Below are 17,013 nucleotides of genomic sequence, written 5' to 3'. Positions count from 1 at the left end.
GCTAGGGTGACGCTATTACTGTAGTACCGATTTGACTATCCCCTTCGTTCTGTTTTCTCTTCTCTTTTCTCTTCTCTTTTCTTTTCTCTACGTTATGTGAATTCTGCCGGACTTTCTGCTTTAGAAAATTGGTTTTGAGCAATTGGCGCTTATCGTCCACCTCACCCGTTCCGTGGGTCGTCATTTTCTTTTTTTTTTCCTTTTTTTTATTATTATTAATCCTCCGGTGCTAAACACTTGAGGACTTAACAAGCTAACGTGGTCCAACTAAGAAATAAAAAAAAATAAGCAGGTACGGCTTATTGCTCCTAGAATGACTGCCTAAGAAGATGACTGAGCGCCGGCAGTGGCTTGCTGACGCCCTAGGGTATGCCTGAACTGTAGTAACTCTCCATGGGAGTATACATATGGCCGTAGCAATCGTTACATATTTCCTTCTAAAGGTCTATGCAACCTCCGTTGGTCACACTAGGTCATTGTCGCCGAATACTGAGGGCCTGAAACTTAGTTTAGCCTGTCGTTCGTCCGTGGATTGATCGTGAGGTTCGTTTCAGACTAATGCGTCGCACCGTTTACCCTGGATATGATATGGGGCATCGCAAAGTATTAGAATAGAGAAACCTTCTGAGAAGAAGAGAATAATATTCCAAACAAATTTTCAATCTATACATTGGTATATTGGGCGCAACTCGAGGCTACCCTTGCAGCCTGTACACAGTGTACAAAGTGCGGGTGTACAGCCCTGTCCCTGGCCCGACGCAGGTCCCAAACTCTCTCCACCAAGACGCGTCAAACACCCGCGTCCACACCACCCATCTGAACTACGCAATCGACCATGTAAAACCAGGTTTGGAACAATTCACGGATTATCAATTCCCTGTTCTTCAGGTCGACCAAGATCAAACCAAAAAAAAAAAAAATCAAGAACATGGGCAAGAAGCGCAAGAGACCCGTCAAGGACTGCGGTCCCACGCCCGCGTCTCAGCCCAGTATCACCGCATCGCCCGGCCGTTTCAAAGTCGCCGATGGCCCAGTATCGCAAGAGGACCAAATCACAACGCACCCCGTGATCTCGCTATACTACCGACAACTCCTGACGCTACGACAATACCTTTTACGCCAACTCCCCGCTTCTTCAAAGTTGCGACGCCGGCGCATCGTTTCACTGCGCCCGTTGGCCTCGTTAAGTACAGCGGAGCGCGGAGAGGACTCGGTTTCCCCACTCGCCGACCTGCTGGATACTACGCTGGTCGGCGTGCTCAAAGAACCATCGGCAAAGGTTGACTCCGATCGTCAGCGTGATTATCGGGCTTTTACTCAGTCTCAGTCGCGCTCGATCCTCGTTAGCACGGACACGGGGCCAACGTCGCCGCAATCAGAGGTATGATTGCGATTGCGAGCTATAGATAGTCAAAGACAGTATACACAAACTTTGTTTTGGATGGCTAAGATGTTGTCGCGCAGGTGGTTAATTTTGTGATTGAGTCGCTCTTTGCCCGCGGCCCGGGTTATCAGAAACCCCAGCACTTGCTCACGCATGGCTATGGTCCCCATCGACCGACGGATCCGAGTATTTTGGAAACCAGTATTCTCGGACTTGTGGCCCAGTTCCCGAACAAGAATGTGCGAACCCTGAAAGAATCGCCATGGTCGGATGTTTTGGGCCTTTTAGGCGAGAATGGGGATGAGATTATGATGAGATTGTTATTCGATTGTGGAATCTTTGCGCCTGTGAATGTACAGAGAGGTGTCTACTATCAGATGAGTGGTATGTCCGTACATATGCTGCACTCGAATCGTCTTTTCTAATCCTATGCGCAGGACTACCACTCTCAGAACTTGAGCCCGTGGATCAGAAATGCCCCGCGGCCCCAGAGCCCTCGACAGATCAAAAGCCCGCTAAACTGGGGAATAAAGACTACCAGAGTCGCAAAGGGATCAATGGCTCTAATAGCATTGTTTTCCCTCGCCGGCGAATGCTCTATGGCAGATCTGGCGGTGAATGTAGAGGAGAAATTCGCTCTGGGCTAGGAGACACCCGTATGCTGTCCCCTCCTTTTCACCCATCCAAATGATCTACAAATTGACACAATTCAGATGTACTGAATCGATACAAATCTCTCGACTTGGAAGCACAGACTGTCCATGTGACAAATTACATTTTCCCACGGCAGTTTGGTCTCCAAAATGCGTTCACATCGACAGCCAATCGCAATGGCAATACACAGAACTTTGTCTTTCGCGAATCGGAAATATCTCAGCTCATAGAGAAGGAGCAACTACGCCGCCCTGCGCCCAGCGATAATCAAGTACACGAGCACAACGAAGAAGCTGCTCATACCAAGCTACCCAAGCGACTTCGTGGCCAGACCTTTGAGCTTGTTCGCAAGTTCAGGGTTCGCCATTCCAAATGTTCGTATCGGCAGTTACTAGACCATTACTGCCCAGATGAAGTGAGCCATCTTCCCTCGGATGTAGATTGTCCTCTAATATCATGCAGCTTGTTGGACCGTGGAAACTTGGCCCCGCTCCTTCTCCTGTGAAGAAGCGAGCAGACAACGGCGAACTGGAGTGCTCAATCGAGGAGAACTTGATGACACAAGCACTATCCTCTACGCGGCTGTCTAATGACAAGCCTAACGCACCCGAGGCCCCTGAGAGCGCTACCGAAGGCAAGGCAGTGGCCAAGCGAGGTCCAAAGCGCAAAGTCATTCTGACTGATTATGCTACTCCCGCATCCGCCGTCTCGGCATTTTGTCGTGCTGTACTCCTCAAAATCGTGCCACTTCAATTTTTCGGAGATGGTTCGGAGGGCTTGGGCAATCGCAAGATCATCATGAAGCACGTCGATGCCTTCATCAGAATGCGTCGATTCGAGAGTCCGAGTCTGCATGAGGTGTGCAGTGGCATGAAAGTAAGATTCTTCAACCCTACGAACATATGGGATTGCTAACATAGTCTGTAGATCGCTCATATCTCCTGGCTAGCACCTCTGAAGCCGCAGAGCTCAGCAAGATCAAGCAATGAAAAGCTCGCATTGTCGGATTTCCAAAAACGCACAGAACTGCTTCAGGAGTTCATTTATTACATTTTCGACTCAATCCTGATCCCACTCGTCCGAACAAATTTCTATGTCACCGAATCTCAAACCCATCGCAACCGCCTCTTCTACTTCCGACACGATGTCTGGCGAAGCTTGACGGAACAGCCGATGGCAGACCTCAAAGCAAACACGTTCGAGCAACTAAGCCCCGCAAAGGCCCACGTCATGCTGGGAAAGCGGTCTCTAGGATTGGGTGCACTGCGGTTACTTCCAAAGTCAACTGGGTTACGACCAATTCTGAATTTGAAGAAACGCTTCTTGATGAAATCGCAATGGGGCAATAATAAGACCTATCTTGGAGCGAGTGTCAACAGTAACCTCGCTCCTATCTACAATATGTTGAGCTATGAACGCGAAAGATGTCCCGAGAAGCTGGGCTCGTCACTGATGTCAGTGGGAGACATGCATTCGAGGCTGAAAGAATTCAAGAACCAGCTCAATCAGCGTGCGTTAGCATCGGCAGGACCGAAGGCCGGCCGGCTGCCCCAACTTTTCTTCGTCAAGCTTGATATCCAAGCCTGCTTTGATACCATCCCGCAGAAACAGTTGCTGCGTCTTGTTGAGCAGCTAGTCTCCGAGGAGGCTTATCATGTCACCAGATACGTGTCAATGAACCCCGCTCTGCAGGGTAAAGCCAGACGGAGGTTCCTCGGGCGCGCTGCACCTCCAACCAAACAGCAGCATTTTCCCGACCTCGCCACTGGTGGTACGAGTGGCGCTGCCAATACCGTGTATGTCGACACCATCAAACAGAAAGAACACGATGCAGATGAGCTGCTGTGCCTCCTTGAGGAGCATGTGAGAAATAACTTGGTCAAGATTGGGAAGAACTACTTCCGCCAACGCAACGGCATCCCTCAGGGCTCCGTAGTCTCCAGTCTGCTATGTAATTTCTTCTACGCCCAACTGGAACAGCAGGTCTTGAATTTTATCCAACCTGTGGATTCGCTACTTCTTCGCCTGGTAGACGACTTCCTCCTCATCACCACCGACATCGATCAGGCCACCCAGTTTCTGCAAGTCATGCACCGTGGTCAGCCTGCGTATGGTGTCTCGGTCAATCCAACCAAGAGCATGATCAATTTCACCGCCGCAGTAGAAGGGATCTACATCCCCCGGCTCGAGGGCACATCCCTCTTCCCTTACTGCGGGTGCCTGATCGACACCCATACATTGGAGATCCACAAGGACCAAGATCGCATGCTGGAAGGCGGCGCCTCTGCCGCAGCCACTCTCTCCAACATGTTGACCGTCGAGACGAGCCGTCTCCCCGGTCGCTCCTTCCACCGCAAAATGCTGGCATTATTGCGACCCCAATTACACTCGATGTATCTCGACGCCGACCACAACACGCGTGACGTCGTGCTATCCAACCTCTACACGGGCTTCATGACCGCCGCGATGAAAATGTACCGATACATGAAATCACTCCGAGGCCGCGCCCATCCCCAATACCCCATCATCATCCAGACGATTAATGACCTGGTCCAACAAACAGCGAATCTAATCCAGGCTCGGCGAGTGTCTCGCCTAGCGCCGCTGACATGCTTCGCGCAGCTGTCTCACCTGCAATTCCTGGCCAGTGCTGCATTCCGCTTTGTGCTCAGACGCAAGCAAACGCGGTATGCGCCAGTACTCCAATGGTTGGACTCGCTGTGGAAGGCGTCGCGCCCAGCGACGGATGCCGAATCGGTGCGTCTGCTGCGGGTTGTGAGGAAAGGTGATGCGCTATTTGGCGCATGGCGATTCTAAGAATAGCTTTGGATTTTTGGAAGGGGAGTGCATTTCTGCAGTTCGTTGAGGGATAATCGAATAATCGATAGTCAAATCAATCATAGCCAATAATGGTTTACGACTCAATCGATAAACCCGTAATCTATTAGACGGGTCTATCTTGGATCTATTATTTCCCTAAAGGTCGCGCTCCCCGTTGATACCGGGTGATCCTCCAATTAAATTGCAGCAGCTCGGGAAGCCCACGGAACTGAAGAAGATGGACGGGCACCCGAGTGGACAAAATAGCAGACAACCGCTGGGTCTTCAGGGGGGAAGAGTTGAGGAATTTCGGATCGAATTTATAGTGTATACTGGATTTAACTACTCGACTGTAATTTGCTAGTGGGTTCGAAACAAAGAACAAGAATCTACCGAGATCGGCAGCGATCGTTGCCCTCTGCAGGAGAACCCTGATCTTCTAGGCCGTGTGGGTAAAGGTACACTAGAGTAACTTTGAAATGGGTGTTTAAAAGCAGTAACATCAAGTAAACACCAAGTATATCCTCACCCTAGTGTACTATCTACTACTTTGTTCCTGTTCTCGGCCAGACCGCGTGCGGCACCTGCCTGAGGCTCCGCTTGCAATCGATCCCAAACCCGCTTTCTCCTCCAACTTTCGCTTTCGTCCCAATCTCTCTCGCTCAACAACCACACTCTTTTCTTGTTCTGCTGTTTTTTCCTGCCTTTCTTCTCCCAAGACCTTCATTCAATATCCCTTCGCTTCTTACCCCCATTTCTACTTTACCTCTCCTCACCCCCTTCTTCCCCCCCCTTGGCGGCCCCCAATGCTCATCCCCATAATCGCGGCCTCCTGACCCTTTTTTTGCCCACCTTTGCTCGACTCCTGATCTGGTTTTTATCAGGCCGCACGGCTGAGCCTGCATTTCGCTTCTTTCACGTTGATCGCCTGTTTTTATCTGTGTTTACTTTCGTTTTCGGAAATCGCCTGCATATTGCATCCTGCAATCCCTCGCCCTGCCGACTGCAAATCCTCCGGTCACCACCATCCGAAGCCTTGCGTGCAATCCTCCAACGCTCATCCCTTCCGCCCCAACTCTCCGACGATTCTTACCCATCCTGTGCTGTTTCGGATCGCCGGTGATAATTGTGGAGGACCGCCGTACTTGAGAACGCCCAGTACATGAGACCATGACCACCGTCTACCCAAGTCCGAATTCCCCGCCCGAGTTATCCGGGTCCAAGTCCTCTAAGTCTTCTTCGTTCCACTCCTCGCAAATCGATGGGCCCGATAGCGTCTTCACCGATATTGGAAACTTCGAAGAAATTGGTCTCGAAGATGACGCGGAATTGCCAATTGTCGATCAGCCCGCCCCTTATGGCCGCGGCCTGACAACCCGGTCGCCCGCCCCCAGATTGCCAAACGGCCTGCCTTACAAGAGCCCTGCAGCGACGACACGAGATCTGACTGCGACACCGAAGCCGCGGAAACGAAGTCCCCTGCCGCCGATTCACAGCCAGTTCAATGGCTCCGTTCGGACCCCGCAATCCGCAGGTTCTCTGTCGGCACGGTCCGGCAATAGAAGAGACTCGGCGAGTGCAAATTACTCGGGTGGCTTGACGCCTTCACAACCTCGTCGGTCACGGTCGACGTCTCCTCTGCGGCCAACGTCCAGCCGGTCCGCTTCGAGCACGAGTTTGGCTTTGTCGCCGCTCTCTGCGCGAACGCCCGTTCCGAAACAAACGTGGCAACCGAATCGCAAGTCCTTGAAGGATTTAGAGAATGAATACCACGACTCTGATGACGAGCTTCCCGACGATGCCAGTCTGTGGAACATTCCGATTTCCCCGCGTCCCGTTCAAGATCGCCCCCAGTCGCGAGCCGCAAGCCCCAATGGCCGTAGTCCCGGTCGTCGGCCACTACCGATCTCGCACACCACATCTGATATGTCGTCAAACCAGGATCATTCGTCCCAATCAGCCTCTCGTGCCGCACGCATGAAACGAACACAGCGGTCTAGTTCTGCAGGACCTGAACGAGGCCAAATTTCCCCGCGCAATCCCCGCGCCTATTCATACAACAGTTATCTGTCCGATCTGTCAGAAGAAGCAAGGATCATCACCGAGGCGCTGGAACACCACGCGGATGAAAGCGAGCGCAAGCAAGAAGATGCCGTGCAGAATGGACTATCGTCGCGAAAGTCGAGTTCTGAATCCCCACGAGCATCCGATGCGATTGAATTACCGCCCTTGCAGAAGTCTAACATTATGATCGACCCGCTACCCATTAGCAAAGAGAAGGAGAAGGTTCTTACACGCACGCGCCCTAGCTGGCTGCCGCCAAAGGACCAGAAGGAGGAGAAGAAGCATCTTAGAGAGTACAAGCAGATGATGGCGCAATCGAAGGAAGCTGGTGAGTGTGCTCTCAGACAGTTTAGGGTATACGTGGATCTGGGTTAACAATTTTGCAGAGAAGCGAAGAGCAGCTCGAGCTGCTTCCGAACAATGCGAAAAGGATACCACCCGCGCAACGCTCCAAAACATTTGGGATGACTACGTCAACCCCAACTGGGATAGTGCGCTGCGCGAGCCTCGCATACGAGAACTCTGGTGGCGTGGAATCCCGCCTCGTAGCCGAGGAGCCATGTGGAAACGTGCCATTGGTAATGAGCTTTCGCTCACGGAGGAGACATTTACCAAGGCGTTGCAAAGAGCCAAGGATTTGCGGTCCAAGACCAATGCAGAGCCTGGAGAGAACAATAAGCGTATGCTCGAATGCTTTGAGGCAATCGACGCAGACGTCTCAAAGGCATTCCCCGATTTGAACCTGTTCCAGGAGGGCGGGCCATTGCGGGATACGCTTATTGATCTTTTGCAGGCTTACTGCATGTACCGTAGCGATGTGGGCTACATTCACGGTCTGCACACCATCGCCGCACTCCTCGTTCTTCAATTCCCCACCCCTAGCTCCGCTTTCCTCGCCATGGCCAACGCCCTTAATCGCCCTCTCCCAGTTGCCTTCCTGACTTGGGACCGTGGTGCCATGGCCCGCACTTACTCCCTCGCTTCTGAGACACTACATTACAAGTTCCCCCGCCTGGCGACCCATATCCAGGAGACCCTCAAGCTCTCTGACGAGGAAGTCTGGGAACCCATTTTCAGATCTCTCCTTACCAACGGCCTCGATCTTGAACGTATCTCTCGCGTGTGGGATTGCTGGGTCTTTGAAGGGGACCGAATTATGATTCGCTCTGCCGTTGCAATTCTCGGCTGTCTACAGGCGCAACTCATGTCCTTCAACCAGCCAGACGACCAGTCTCGCCTGGCCGTGCGCAACATTCTGGGCTGGGGACCTCGTCATTCTGGCGCTAGTGCCCAGAAGCCAAAGGATCGTCACAGTGCACCTGCGGCGGCTGGGTTCGGTGGTCAAGTTACGAATCCCGGTGTGGCTGATTATTGGGTCTTGACCGCTGCTGGCAACGAGGATGGGTTCATGACTGCCGTGCGAGAGGCTGGAAAGGTGCGGCAACAACAACAGCAGCAGCAGCAATAGCCTTGTTAGCTGTTGTTTGTGAGTCTGTCTTTGTTGGGATATCTTGCGTGTCCATCTTACGCCTACTCTCTTTTTCATATCTTGGTCCACTGCGGTTCTTCCATCGTCCACTCGCTCCTGAGGAACCCCGCATGCCTACGACTCACAACGATCGTCTCGTACGGCCTCAACTAATGACGGCGGTGGCTCAAAGAACATCGTCCTTTTACGCCCGTTGTGCCTTGTCTCTTGTCTATTACTGACCCCTGCTTCTTACATTTTACACTACCCATTCGCTCGCTGTCTTTCTTCCCTTTTTCTTGTCAATGCCTCTACTGCTTGCCTGGCTTGTCTGTTTTTGGCCCATCCTTTTTTTTCTTGTCTGTTCTTGTTTTTTTTTTCTACACTTGTATTTTTATTACATTACCTCACGGCCTCGGATGTTTCCTGTCTATCGAGGATTACTGATACTCGGTAGAGGTACACGTAGCAATTGAGGCCTTTTTTTCTACATTTTTCTTTCTTTGGTTTAAATTTTACTAGAGATGCGGCGTCTAAATTATTTCTGAGTGTCGGGGTCTTGCTAAATCGAGACTTTGGTCTTGTCCAGCTTAGACTGTTGGGTAGTACTTTTTCTTTGTTCGTGTATCGTGGAACCGGGTACTACTGCGCGTTGGCCGGTCGAGGCGTGAGCTTTCTTTGTCTGCAAATCCGTCTGAGCAAATGTTGCTTCGATTTTGGGTGTTGTCGTACCGAGCGCTTTGTTTTATTTCGAGGAGCTGCAACCAATCCCTATCATATTCCGGGTTCCGGTTGGAAATGGTGCTAGCTCGGCGAATCAGGGGAGTATAACTATGTCGTGGCTACAACCTACCGGAAACAAAGAAAGAAAACCTACGCAGGATGATGAGAGAATCCTGTAGAATTTCTCTGGGCGCTCTAGTTAGGATCTCTGGTAGAAAGAAGGGTTGGTGAGTAGGTATAAAGACCCCTGCTCGTGCCTGCCTCGAATATGATTTTCGAACCACGGGCGTTTTGGTATTTGGTCTTTTTGGTCTCAGAGTATTCAATAGATTTTCAGTTTTGTATTTTGCATTACTGATTTGTTTTTGCTTTGGTGTTGGCGAGCTTGAGACCGAGATCTCCGTCGGGGTGGGAGGTTGGCTTTTTGGTTTGATGGTCATCGTTTTGTTGTTCTCATATTGTGATCATGGCTGGAATCATGTACTAAATTGCTCGACTGGGCAGGGACTTCAATGAGGGTTTGACCTTGGCAGGGCATACTTTATGGGCAAGGGTTGCTATTGGATTGTTGGAACTGTTACCGTTGTGCAGAGGGTGTCAATTTGCTGTTCATTGTGCTCTTTATCTTGTTGCCTTGTCAGTTTGGCGGTTCTGTTTGATATTGATTATGTGTCAGACAATTTGAAGATGAAGTGGTGGTTATTATTACTGTCAAGTCTTCCCTAATACTGTAACACCCGTCAACCCATATTCTCTCCCTTTTCATCCGTAAGCGTTAACGCGACGAAGTCGCACAACAATATCTCTTCTGCCATATGGCTCCGATTAGATCTGAGAAAAGGCCCTTTCTCTTATCAGCTGGACTTGACAGATCAGTCTCTGGATTAGCTACATACTACTCAAGCCGCAAAGGATTGCCGATAGTGTCACGTGGTCACGGAACCGACTATGTCGCTGATCTCGTGACTATGTCGGGGCTCTGTATCCCTTTCTTTAGTATAGTAGATAGTCATTAAAAGATGGGCAGGTAGATAAAATGCCCAAATATAAGCATCTGTGCCAGGAAGCTAATGGCTCTGATCAATTCGAATTTCTTTGGAATTTTCGCTGTATCCAACTAAAATGACGATCGAGACCCTCTTGCCGGTTTTCTTGATCTCAAAGCCTGAGATCACTTACTTGCCAGAGACTGAAACCTCAAAGCCAGTACTCCTCGAGCCTTATCATGTGGACCTGCTACCTGAGTACTCTTACGTTAGTGAAGAGTTTCTGATTTCTGGGATTGCTCATGGTGAACCATACTGCACCCGCCTTCTCCTTCGTCGTCCAGTGGATATTAGCAAATTCTCTGGGTTCGTTGTCGAGGAGCCATCGCACTTGTGGGGTGGAACTAGTATCTGGCGTCATATTAATCGCTGGCTTATGCGGAATGGTGAGTTTTGAAAATATTCATTCATAGCTGTTCAACAATAACAGCAAACTTTGTCTAACCATTATTTATCAAAGGTCATGCTTGGCTGGAAGTTGACTCGCAGGCTCCATCGGCCATTGGTAAAATCAAGAATGTTGACCCAGAGCGATATAAGCAGATCTGCTTTATTCCAGGTCCTACTTCGGATGAATTTGCCGAAAACATCCCTTTCGTAACAGATGTTTCGAAAGAGGCTTTGTCGAGAAACTATGACAACTTCAAAGCCAAATGGTGGCCTGCAACCTTGCAGTCTCCCGATATTCTGGGAGCTGCTTCATATGCTTTGAGGTCCGGCCAGCTAGGACTTCATGCCCGTTTCTATCCCAGACTGGGGGAGTGACAAGAAGGTTCATCACTCATTCATCACACTTGCGGCTACCCGATGGCTCTCATCCTTTCGAAGGATACATCCCTTGTCAGTCCGGCGGTACTGCCCTGCCAGACTGTGCACCTGCAAAGATCATCGAGCTTCTAGGAGAATCTGAATTTCCATCTGTTCGATTGCCCTGCGGTGTTAGTGGGCAGATGAAAGAGACCACCCATCGCCGTCCCGATAGCGATTTCTTCCGCTTGTATGAAATAGCAGGGATGGCGCATCGCGAGTCCCGATATCCTTCGGAACTGGACTTGAAGCGCTACTCAATGGTCGACCTTAAGGGTGCTGAGTGGAGTACATTCTCAAACTCATTCATTTACCACGCTGTACTCGAGTCCATGTTGAAGTGGATCTCTGAAGATAAAGCGCCAGCAGCGAGTGCTTTTATTCAAACAGTGGGAAACACGGATGAAATTGTGCGAGATACACATGGAAACGCTATTGGTGGCGTAAGAACTCTACACACTGATGTGCCGTTGGCACGCTTTGTTGCTGCGACTCCTAAGGGCAGACCGAATTGGTACTGGGGTATGTAAAAACGAGATTTCGATACCTTGGATTAAGATCGCTAATAAGGTCTACCAGGATCTGAGTGGCCATTCTCTGATGATGAGCTTCACGCGCTTTATGGATCTCCCGCCGAGTACCGACTACAAGCCGGTGCCGCGCTTGCAAAGCAGATTGAGTCTGGTTTCTTACTTGCGGCAGACTCGGACGTCCTTCGCCGGGAGACAGTTGAAAAGGTTAACTTTTGATAGTTCTGATTATTCTTTCCTTGATTGTACCAGAATAGAGTCCAGTAAAATGCATTCTAAAATTGTATGTAGATTCTTCAATGTCCTAATCCGGATAGCTTTGATATTCACACGGATTTCTGAAAAAAATCATAACTTCAAGTTCTTTCACTATTTCAGATAATAATATTCTTAAAAGGGAGGTGCTGCTACCTACTGCATAGGCGCCCGAGGCCCATGCTAGAGTTCGTGATCTCCTCACTTTTATCCTCTGCCCATACATGTATGGGACAGAAAAAGCTGTTTCCCTATTCTATCGCACTTGCTGCACTCGTCACAATTTCTCCCTTACACAATTTTCATATCTCTCTTGCATGTAGATGCTGATTTTGCTACCCTATTACTTCGACTGAAGTACACTCGCAAATGGCTAACTGCAACCTTGCCGTTCTCTCTTCGCCATGTTATGTTTTTAACTTCTAGCTATCCATCTATTACTCGGATATTTCAGTAAAAGCTTCGTAGGGCCTGCTATTTAATTGGTTCAAATAACTCAAGAACATAAGCTGGGTAGTAGTATACGAAGAAAGCTCGTCCTTAGCAGATCTCAACAGGTATCCAGCAAATTACGGAAAGATAGTAAAGATACTGGCTTCAATGATGCGACCAAATGCGGTGGAGCATGAGTTATGCCTTCACATGGTATACCTGAATGTCTCCCATCTCTCAAAGTCTGACTTGTCAACAAATTCCAGCCTGGTGGATGTCGACTGGTCTTGTTTGCTCGCGACAAGGCGGTCTCGTCGTTTATTTTCGTATGTGTACCACGATAGCTGGAAGATTGGGATGACGATCATAAGGGCATAGCAACCCACTGAAAGGAGTCCAGATGTTAGTCAATCCAAGGACGAAGAAAGAGTGTAAACTTACTGAGCATTTTGAAAGCAAGGTTGTATGTCGGTGCCTCACTGTCAAGGAAAAACTCTGTAACAAGAATTAGCATCAAGAAATTATGACTATATCAGCGACAACACTAACGAGGACCGGCAACTAGACCTGCAGCCCAGCCGGCAAAGATAATACCGTTCGCCGTTGACTTTTTCGTGTTGCCCGCATAGTTTGAGGCCATTAGACCGGTGTTCAAAGTAAACGACATCGCATGTCTAGATTAATTAGCACCGAGACACAAGATCGGGAAGTCTCGTAACGTACGTGTAAGTGAGATAATAACCAGCCAGTCTCCCTGCCTGGTTTGATTGGGGCAGTGAATGGAGCAAAGATGCGCCGATTAATGGTGGGACTGATACCGCCATTGAAAGCGCCAAGCGAATGTCTTTATGGTGAGAAGCGACGGATGAAAAGATTAGGTATGTACCCAGTTGGATAACGGCGGCTGGGCAGGTAGAAACAAGCGTTGTTTGGAGGGTCGTGAATCCGAATCCTTTAACAATCTGACTCGAAAACTTCGTTGTCTTAGTATCTTGCAGGTATAGAGTAAAGGCTCACTTGCAAACTTACCTGGCTAGCAAAGGTAGACGGCATGGTGTTTCCACTGCGACATTGGTAAGATGGTGTGTCACCCTAGCAAAATGGACGGGAAACAGCACTTACACTGCAGTGATAAAGAAAAGAGTCGTCTGAGGATCTCGCAGAGCTTCCCAGAACTGGTTCCATTTCCAGTCATTATTAGAAGAGACAGTCTGGTTCTCTCTGACTCTTTCCAACGCAATCTTCTTCTCTCTCTCATTTAACCATCGGGCATTTGACTGATTATCTGGCATAAAGATGATAAGAACAAAGGCAAACCCAAAGCTCAATGCACCAAAGAAGACGAAGAATAATTTCCAAGTTGGCAATGCAGAGTCCACTAAAAAGGTTAGTAATCTGCCTGGCTCCCAAAAGATTTTGAGAATACGAACTCGACCCAAGACCGTAAGAAATCAGTCCTCCGAAGAAGTTTCCAATCTGTACACAGTATAAGCAGAGTTCAAAGAATTGCCAGCTTTCGAGGATAATCACTGACTGGAGTACCGCCTAGCCAGAATGCAGTTCTGAAAGCTTGCTCTGGCCGAGTCCACCAATTGCTTGTCACAATAACAAACACAGGCCCGATGATGCTCTCCACCATGCCTAGAAACAGCCGAACGACCAAAATTCCGGCAAAGTTGTAGCAGAGAGCTAGACAAGATAATTACATCAGTATGGGTTATTCTGTGGTATTGAGATTAGCAGGAACTGACGTGTGAGTAGGGTAATGCAGGACCAGGTAAAAACAGCGCCTGAAATGAACTTCCCAGCATGCATTGGCCAGCGTTGCACGAGCTTGGCCCATAATACTGACCCCGCCATGTATCCAAGATAGAAAGCACTATGCCATCAGTATCGTACCATCGTATACCACCTCTCGAGGGTCAGGCACTCACCTCCCAAGCCAACTGTAATCCGTTCCCTTCAAGTGCAGGGCTTCCTTAATTCCAAAAATACTGCTGTAGTTGAGAAGAGTCTTATCGAGGAACTTTGACAATGTCAGCTTCATCGTGGATATCAGGAATGGTCCATCCTACCGAGAAAACGTAGCATAGACACAATAGAGGGAGAAGAATAAAGTCTATCTTTCTCTTCACTCGTTTGCTTTCCTCTTCGGTGTACTCCAGAAATTCCTGCGATTCTTCCACCTGCACATCCTGTGCCGCTTCAGGGTCCTTCATCGCGTATGTGATCTTCTCCAGTTCTGACTGCATTGTCGGATGTCCAACATGGTCGTTCTTGATTCCCGTCATTTCAAAGTCCACCAAAGGGTCAGATGTTGAAAAGCAAATGTTCTGAGTTAAATGGATTTACCCCATGGGACTCGTCGAAGGTCCATCTTTAAAGAACCCCATAGAGACCCATATTCTGGGATTATGGGGTTGACATGCTCTAGTGTGGAGATAAGAAGCTTCTCGTGCCGACTGTGTCGGATACATCATGTGACACTGTCGCGTCGGTGCCATGGCGAGTGGGGCTTATCTGTGAGCTTTTTCAGTAGGAGTAGTTCCGATAATGAAACTTTAATGCCTAGTAGGGCGGTGTTGTTATCATATTTCGGTCTTTGGTGGCGATTCAATAGCCTTGGGCGTTGAGGCAAGTGCATGGCATACCTAGCCCCATAGTCCGATGATTCCTTATACTTGGCAAGAAATCATTTAGTGTTCAATTTCACCTAGATTAATATCAATTCGAAGTAGCTTTATACATGGCCCGGATCATTAACATAAACTCCTTTCACGCTATGAATTTGCCAATTCAGAAAATAAAAGGTCTCTTCTATATTAGAAATCTCCCTTCAAGTTGATCCATCAAAGTACGTATATCTAATTCATCACCCGCAGACCGAGTCCTCATAATGGCTACAAGGAGCTCACGAGTCCTTCCCAAATAAGTACCCCATCTTTCGCCCTTTTTGAGCCGTTCTAGAACCCAGTCACGATGAATGGGATCTAATGCGCAAACGCCAGCGAGAAAGAGCGACGAGGGTGCCAATGATGACGGTGAGTTACTCCGTGAAGGATCTTGTTGTAATTTAAGTTGACAATGCAGGATGCGAGATACGGAATGTTCCCGTTGAATAGAGGTCAATGGCTGTTTGAGATATTAGTCATTTGTCTGAGCTTCAGAAATAACTGAAACTAAGGGGAGATACTCACGTATATAATGTACAGGTATAGAATAGCAGAGTGGAGAGCCATCATGACAAGATACTGGGCATATGTCGACGCCTCAAGAACACATTCCGTCGGTGTAACGTCATCTGGATCATGCCCTCGACTGCTCATTTGATATTCCCACTGCCGAATCTCGTGTTCGATATGTTTATGCAGTGAACGTATCTCCTCGGTGCGTACAGGAGAGGTAACCGGGTCTCCACTTTCCATTTGGAGTCGTAGCCTCAAGTCAAGTTCTCCAACTTTCATGCGTAGAATATCCGCCCGAAGAAGGCTCACCAAAGCATTCGGTGCCGAGCCTTGATTACTCTCGGGGTCAAAGATAAATGACATGGCTGGAATATGACGCAGAGCCTTGATTAAGGCCCCGCCTCCGAGTCGATAGCACGAAGCGCGTGCATCTAGAAGAGCAAGTCGAATGGCGATTCTTTGAGCAAGAGAAAATGGATCTTTCAAAGCTCGCTGTCCTCTTTCCGACAAGATGATTTGAGTAGCTTCGGTGATGAGACGGTGGAATAACTCGATGTCGCCTGCTATAAGATGCACTCTCTTTGCACGAACGAAAAGCGCAGAAAGAAGGCTATCGGGTTCTGAGGCGTGTTCTTTGCAGGCTTCGAATGAGTCATGGGCTAGTTGTTCGTACTTGGCCGCTTTTTCAAAGTATGTATCATTTTCCAATGCCAGATGAGAGGCTGCGAACGCGAGAATAGCGTATAAAAGGGGCTTAAATGAAAGAGATTGAGAAAAGGCCGTGGTGTAGAGGTTGTTGGCACTCCGCGGGTAATCGTCAACTTTGGCGTATCCCGTCATGGTTGCTAGGTAGTGTTGTACCAGATGCTGCTCATCGGCGCCCCAGCTTGAGATTTCCCATGATAGGCTGTCATCTGACCCTCTTTGATCTTGATATGACTGGGTGCTGTCCTGTGGCAGGAGAAATTGCGCAGAAGGCAGTGGATCTGTGAGATTCGTCAAGTTAGTTGAATTCCCAGACCCTCTTGCAGAGAGAGGGAATAAGTGATTCAGGGTTGGTGATGCTTCAAAACCAACACCCTCTCCATTAAAGTGTAAGTCCACGGGATTGAGATCCAAGTCAAAGTCTGTGTTGAACGGCAAATCTCCAAGCATATCAACATAGGCATCGAGTTCAAAAGAAGTAGACGGAGCCGAATTCGATCCACCCAGTTCAGGAGGCCTAGGTCCATCGACATGTCCGGCCAGGTATTCTTGCGGCCTGCTAGCCTGAGATCCCTCCAAGGAATATACAGAATCTGCGTCTTGATTTGGACCGCTAATTTGAGACCGTTCACGTCTTCGTCCAATTGTCTGTCGTCTTTTTGGTGGTGGCGTGTAATTCTCCCCGGGTACTGGAGCACTCCATCGGCATTTCAGTCCGAGCCGTTTGCAGCAGTCACAGCTAGAGAGTTCATCAATGCTGGCTAAGTGATCTTGGACTTCAGGCTTGCATTTGACTTTTCGAACTTTGCATGTATAACAACCTGCCGATGCTTAATACTTGATACATAGTAGACGGCGAGGTACATGAAAAGGGAGGTACTTACCGGAACGAACTCGCTGACGCGCGGTTGAACTTCGTGGAGCGAACATGGATTCGCAT

The 17,013-nt window shown here is 49.0% G+C and overlaps 5 protein-coding genes across 5 annotated transcripts; 3 read left to right on the top strand and 2 right to left on the bottom strand.

Moving 5' to 3' along the window:
- Positions 1-928: 928 nt before the first annotated feature.
- N7496_011230 (telomerase reverse transcriptase) lies at positions 929-4,855 on the top strand (the record flags this gene model as incomplete). Its single annotated transcript, XM_056704143.1, has 6 exons — positions 929-1,381; positions 1,465-1,768; positions 1,822-2,040; positions 2,098-2,453; positions 2,501-2,914; positions 2,966-4,855. The coding sequence occupies 6 exons, from the start codon at positions 929-931 to the stop codon at positions 4,853-4,855; spliced, it is 3,636 nt and encodes a 1,211-aa protein (XP_056550103.1).
- Positions 4,856-6,028: 1,173 nt separating this feature from the next.
- On the top strand, positions 6,029-8,390 carry N7496_011229 (putative TBC domain protein; the record flags this gene model as incomplete). Its single annotated transcript, XM_056704142.1, has 2 exons — positions 6,029-7,250; positions 7,309-8,390. 2 exons carry the CDS (start codon positions 6,029-6,031, stop codon positions 8,388-8,390), a joined length of 2,304 nt encoding a protein of 767 aa, XP_056550102.1.
- A 1,845-nt stretch (positions 8,391-10,235) lies between these two features.
- Positions 10,236-11,715, top strand: N7496_011228 (uncharacterized protein; the record flags this gene model as incomplete). Its single annotated transcript, XM_056704141.1, has 4 exons — positions 10,236-10,545; positions 10,620-10,872; positions 10,932-11,488; positions 11,546-11,715. The coding sequence occupies 4 exons, from the start codon at positions 10,236-10,238 to the stop codon at positions 11,713-11,715; spliced, it is 1,290 nt and encodes a 429-aa protein (XP_056550101.1).
- Positions 11,716-12,389: 674 nt separating this feature from the next.
- On the bottom strand, positions 12,390-14,474 carry N7496_011227 (major facilitator superfamily domain-containing protein; the record flags this gene model as incomplete). Its single annotated transcript, XM_056704140.1, has 11 exons — positions 12,390-12,568; positions 12,625-12,678; positions 12,733-12,857; positions 12,907-13,157; positions 13,213-13,246; positions 13,306-13,561; positions 13,614-13,659; positions 13,718-13,872; positions 13,935-14,062; positions 14,118-14,209; positions 14,259-14,474. 11 exons carry the CDS (start codon positions 14,472-14,474, stop codon positions 12,390-12,392), a joined length of 1,536 nt encoding a protein of 511 aa, XP_056550100.1.
- Positions 14,475-15,362: 888 nt separating this feature from the next.
- N7496_011226 (uncharacterized protein) lies at positions 15,363-16,523 on the bottom strand (the record flags this gene model as incomplete). Its single annotated transcript, XM_056704139.1, has 1 exon — positions 15,363-16,523. One exon carries the CDS (start codon positions 16,521-16,523, stop codon positions 15,363-15,365), a length of 1,161 nt encoding a protein of 386 aa, XP_056550099.1.
- Between the last annotated feature and the right edge of the window lie 490 nt (positions 16,524-17,013).

Source organism: Penicillium cataractarum (assembly GCF_028827025.1).
Source record: "Penicillium cataractarum strain IBT 29864 chromosome Unknown utg000009l, whole genome shotgun sequence".
NCBI classification, from domain to species: Eukaryota; Fungi; Ascomycota; class Eurotiomycetes; order Eurotiales; family Aspergillaceae; genus Penicillium; species Penicillium cataractarum.
This window is presented reverse-complemented; position numbering and strand designations above follow the sequence as displayed.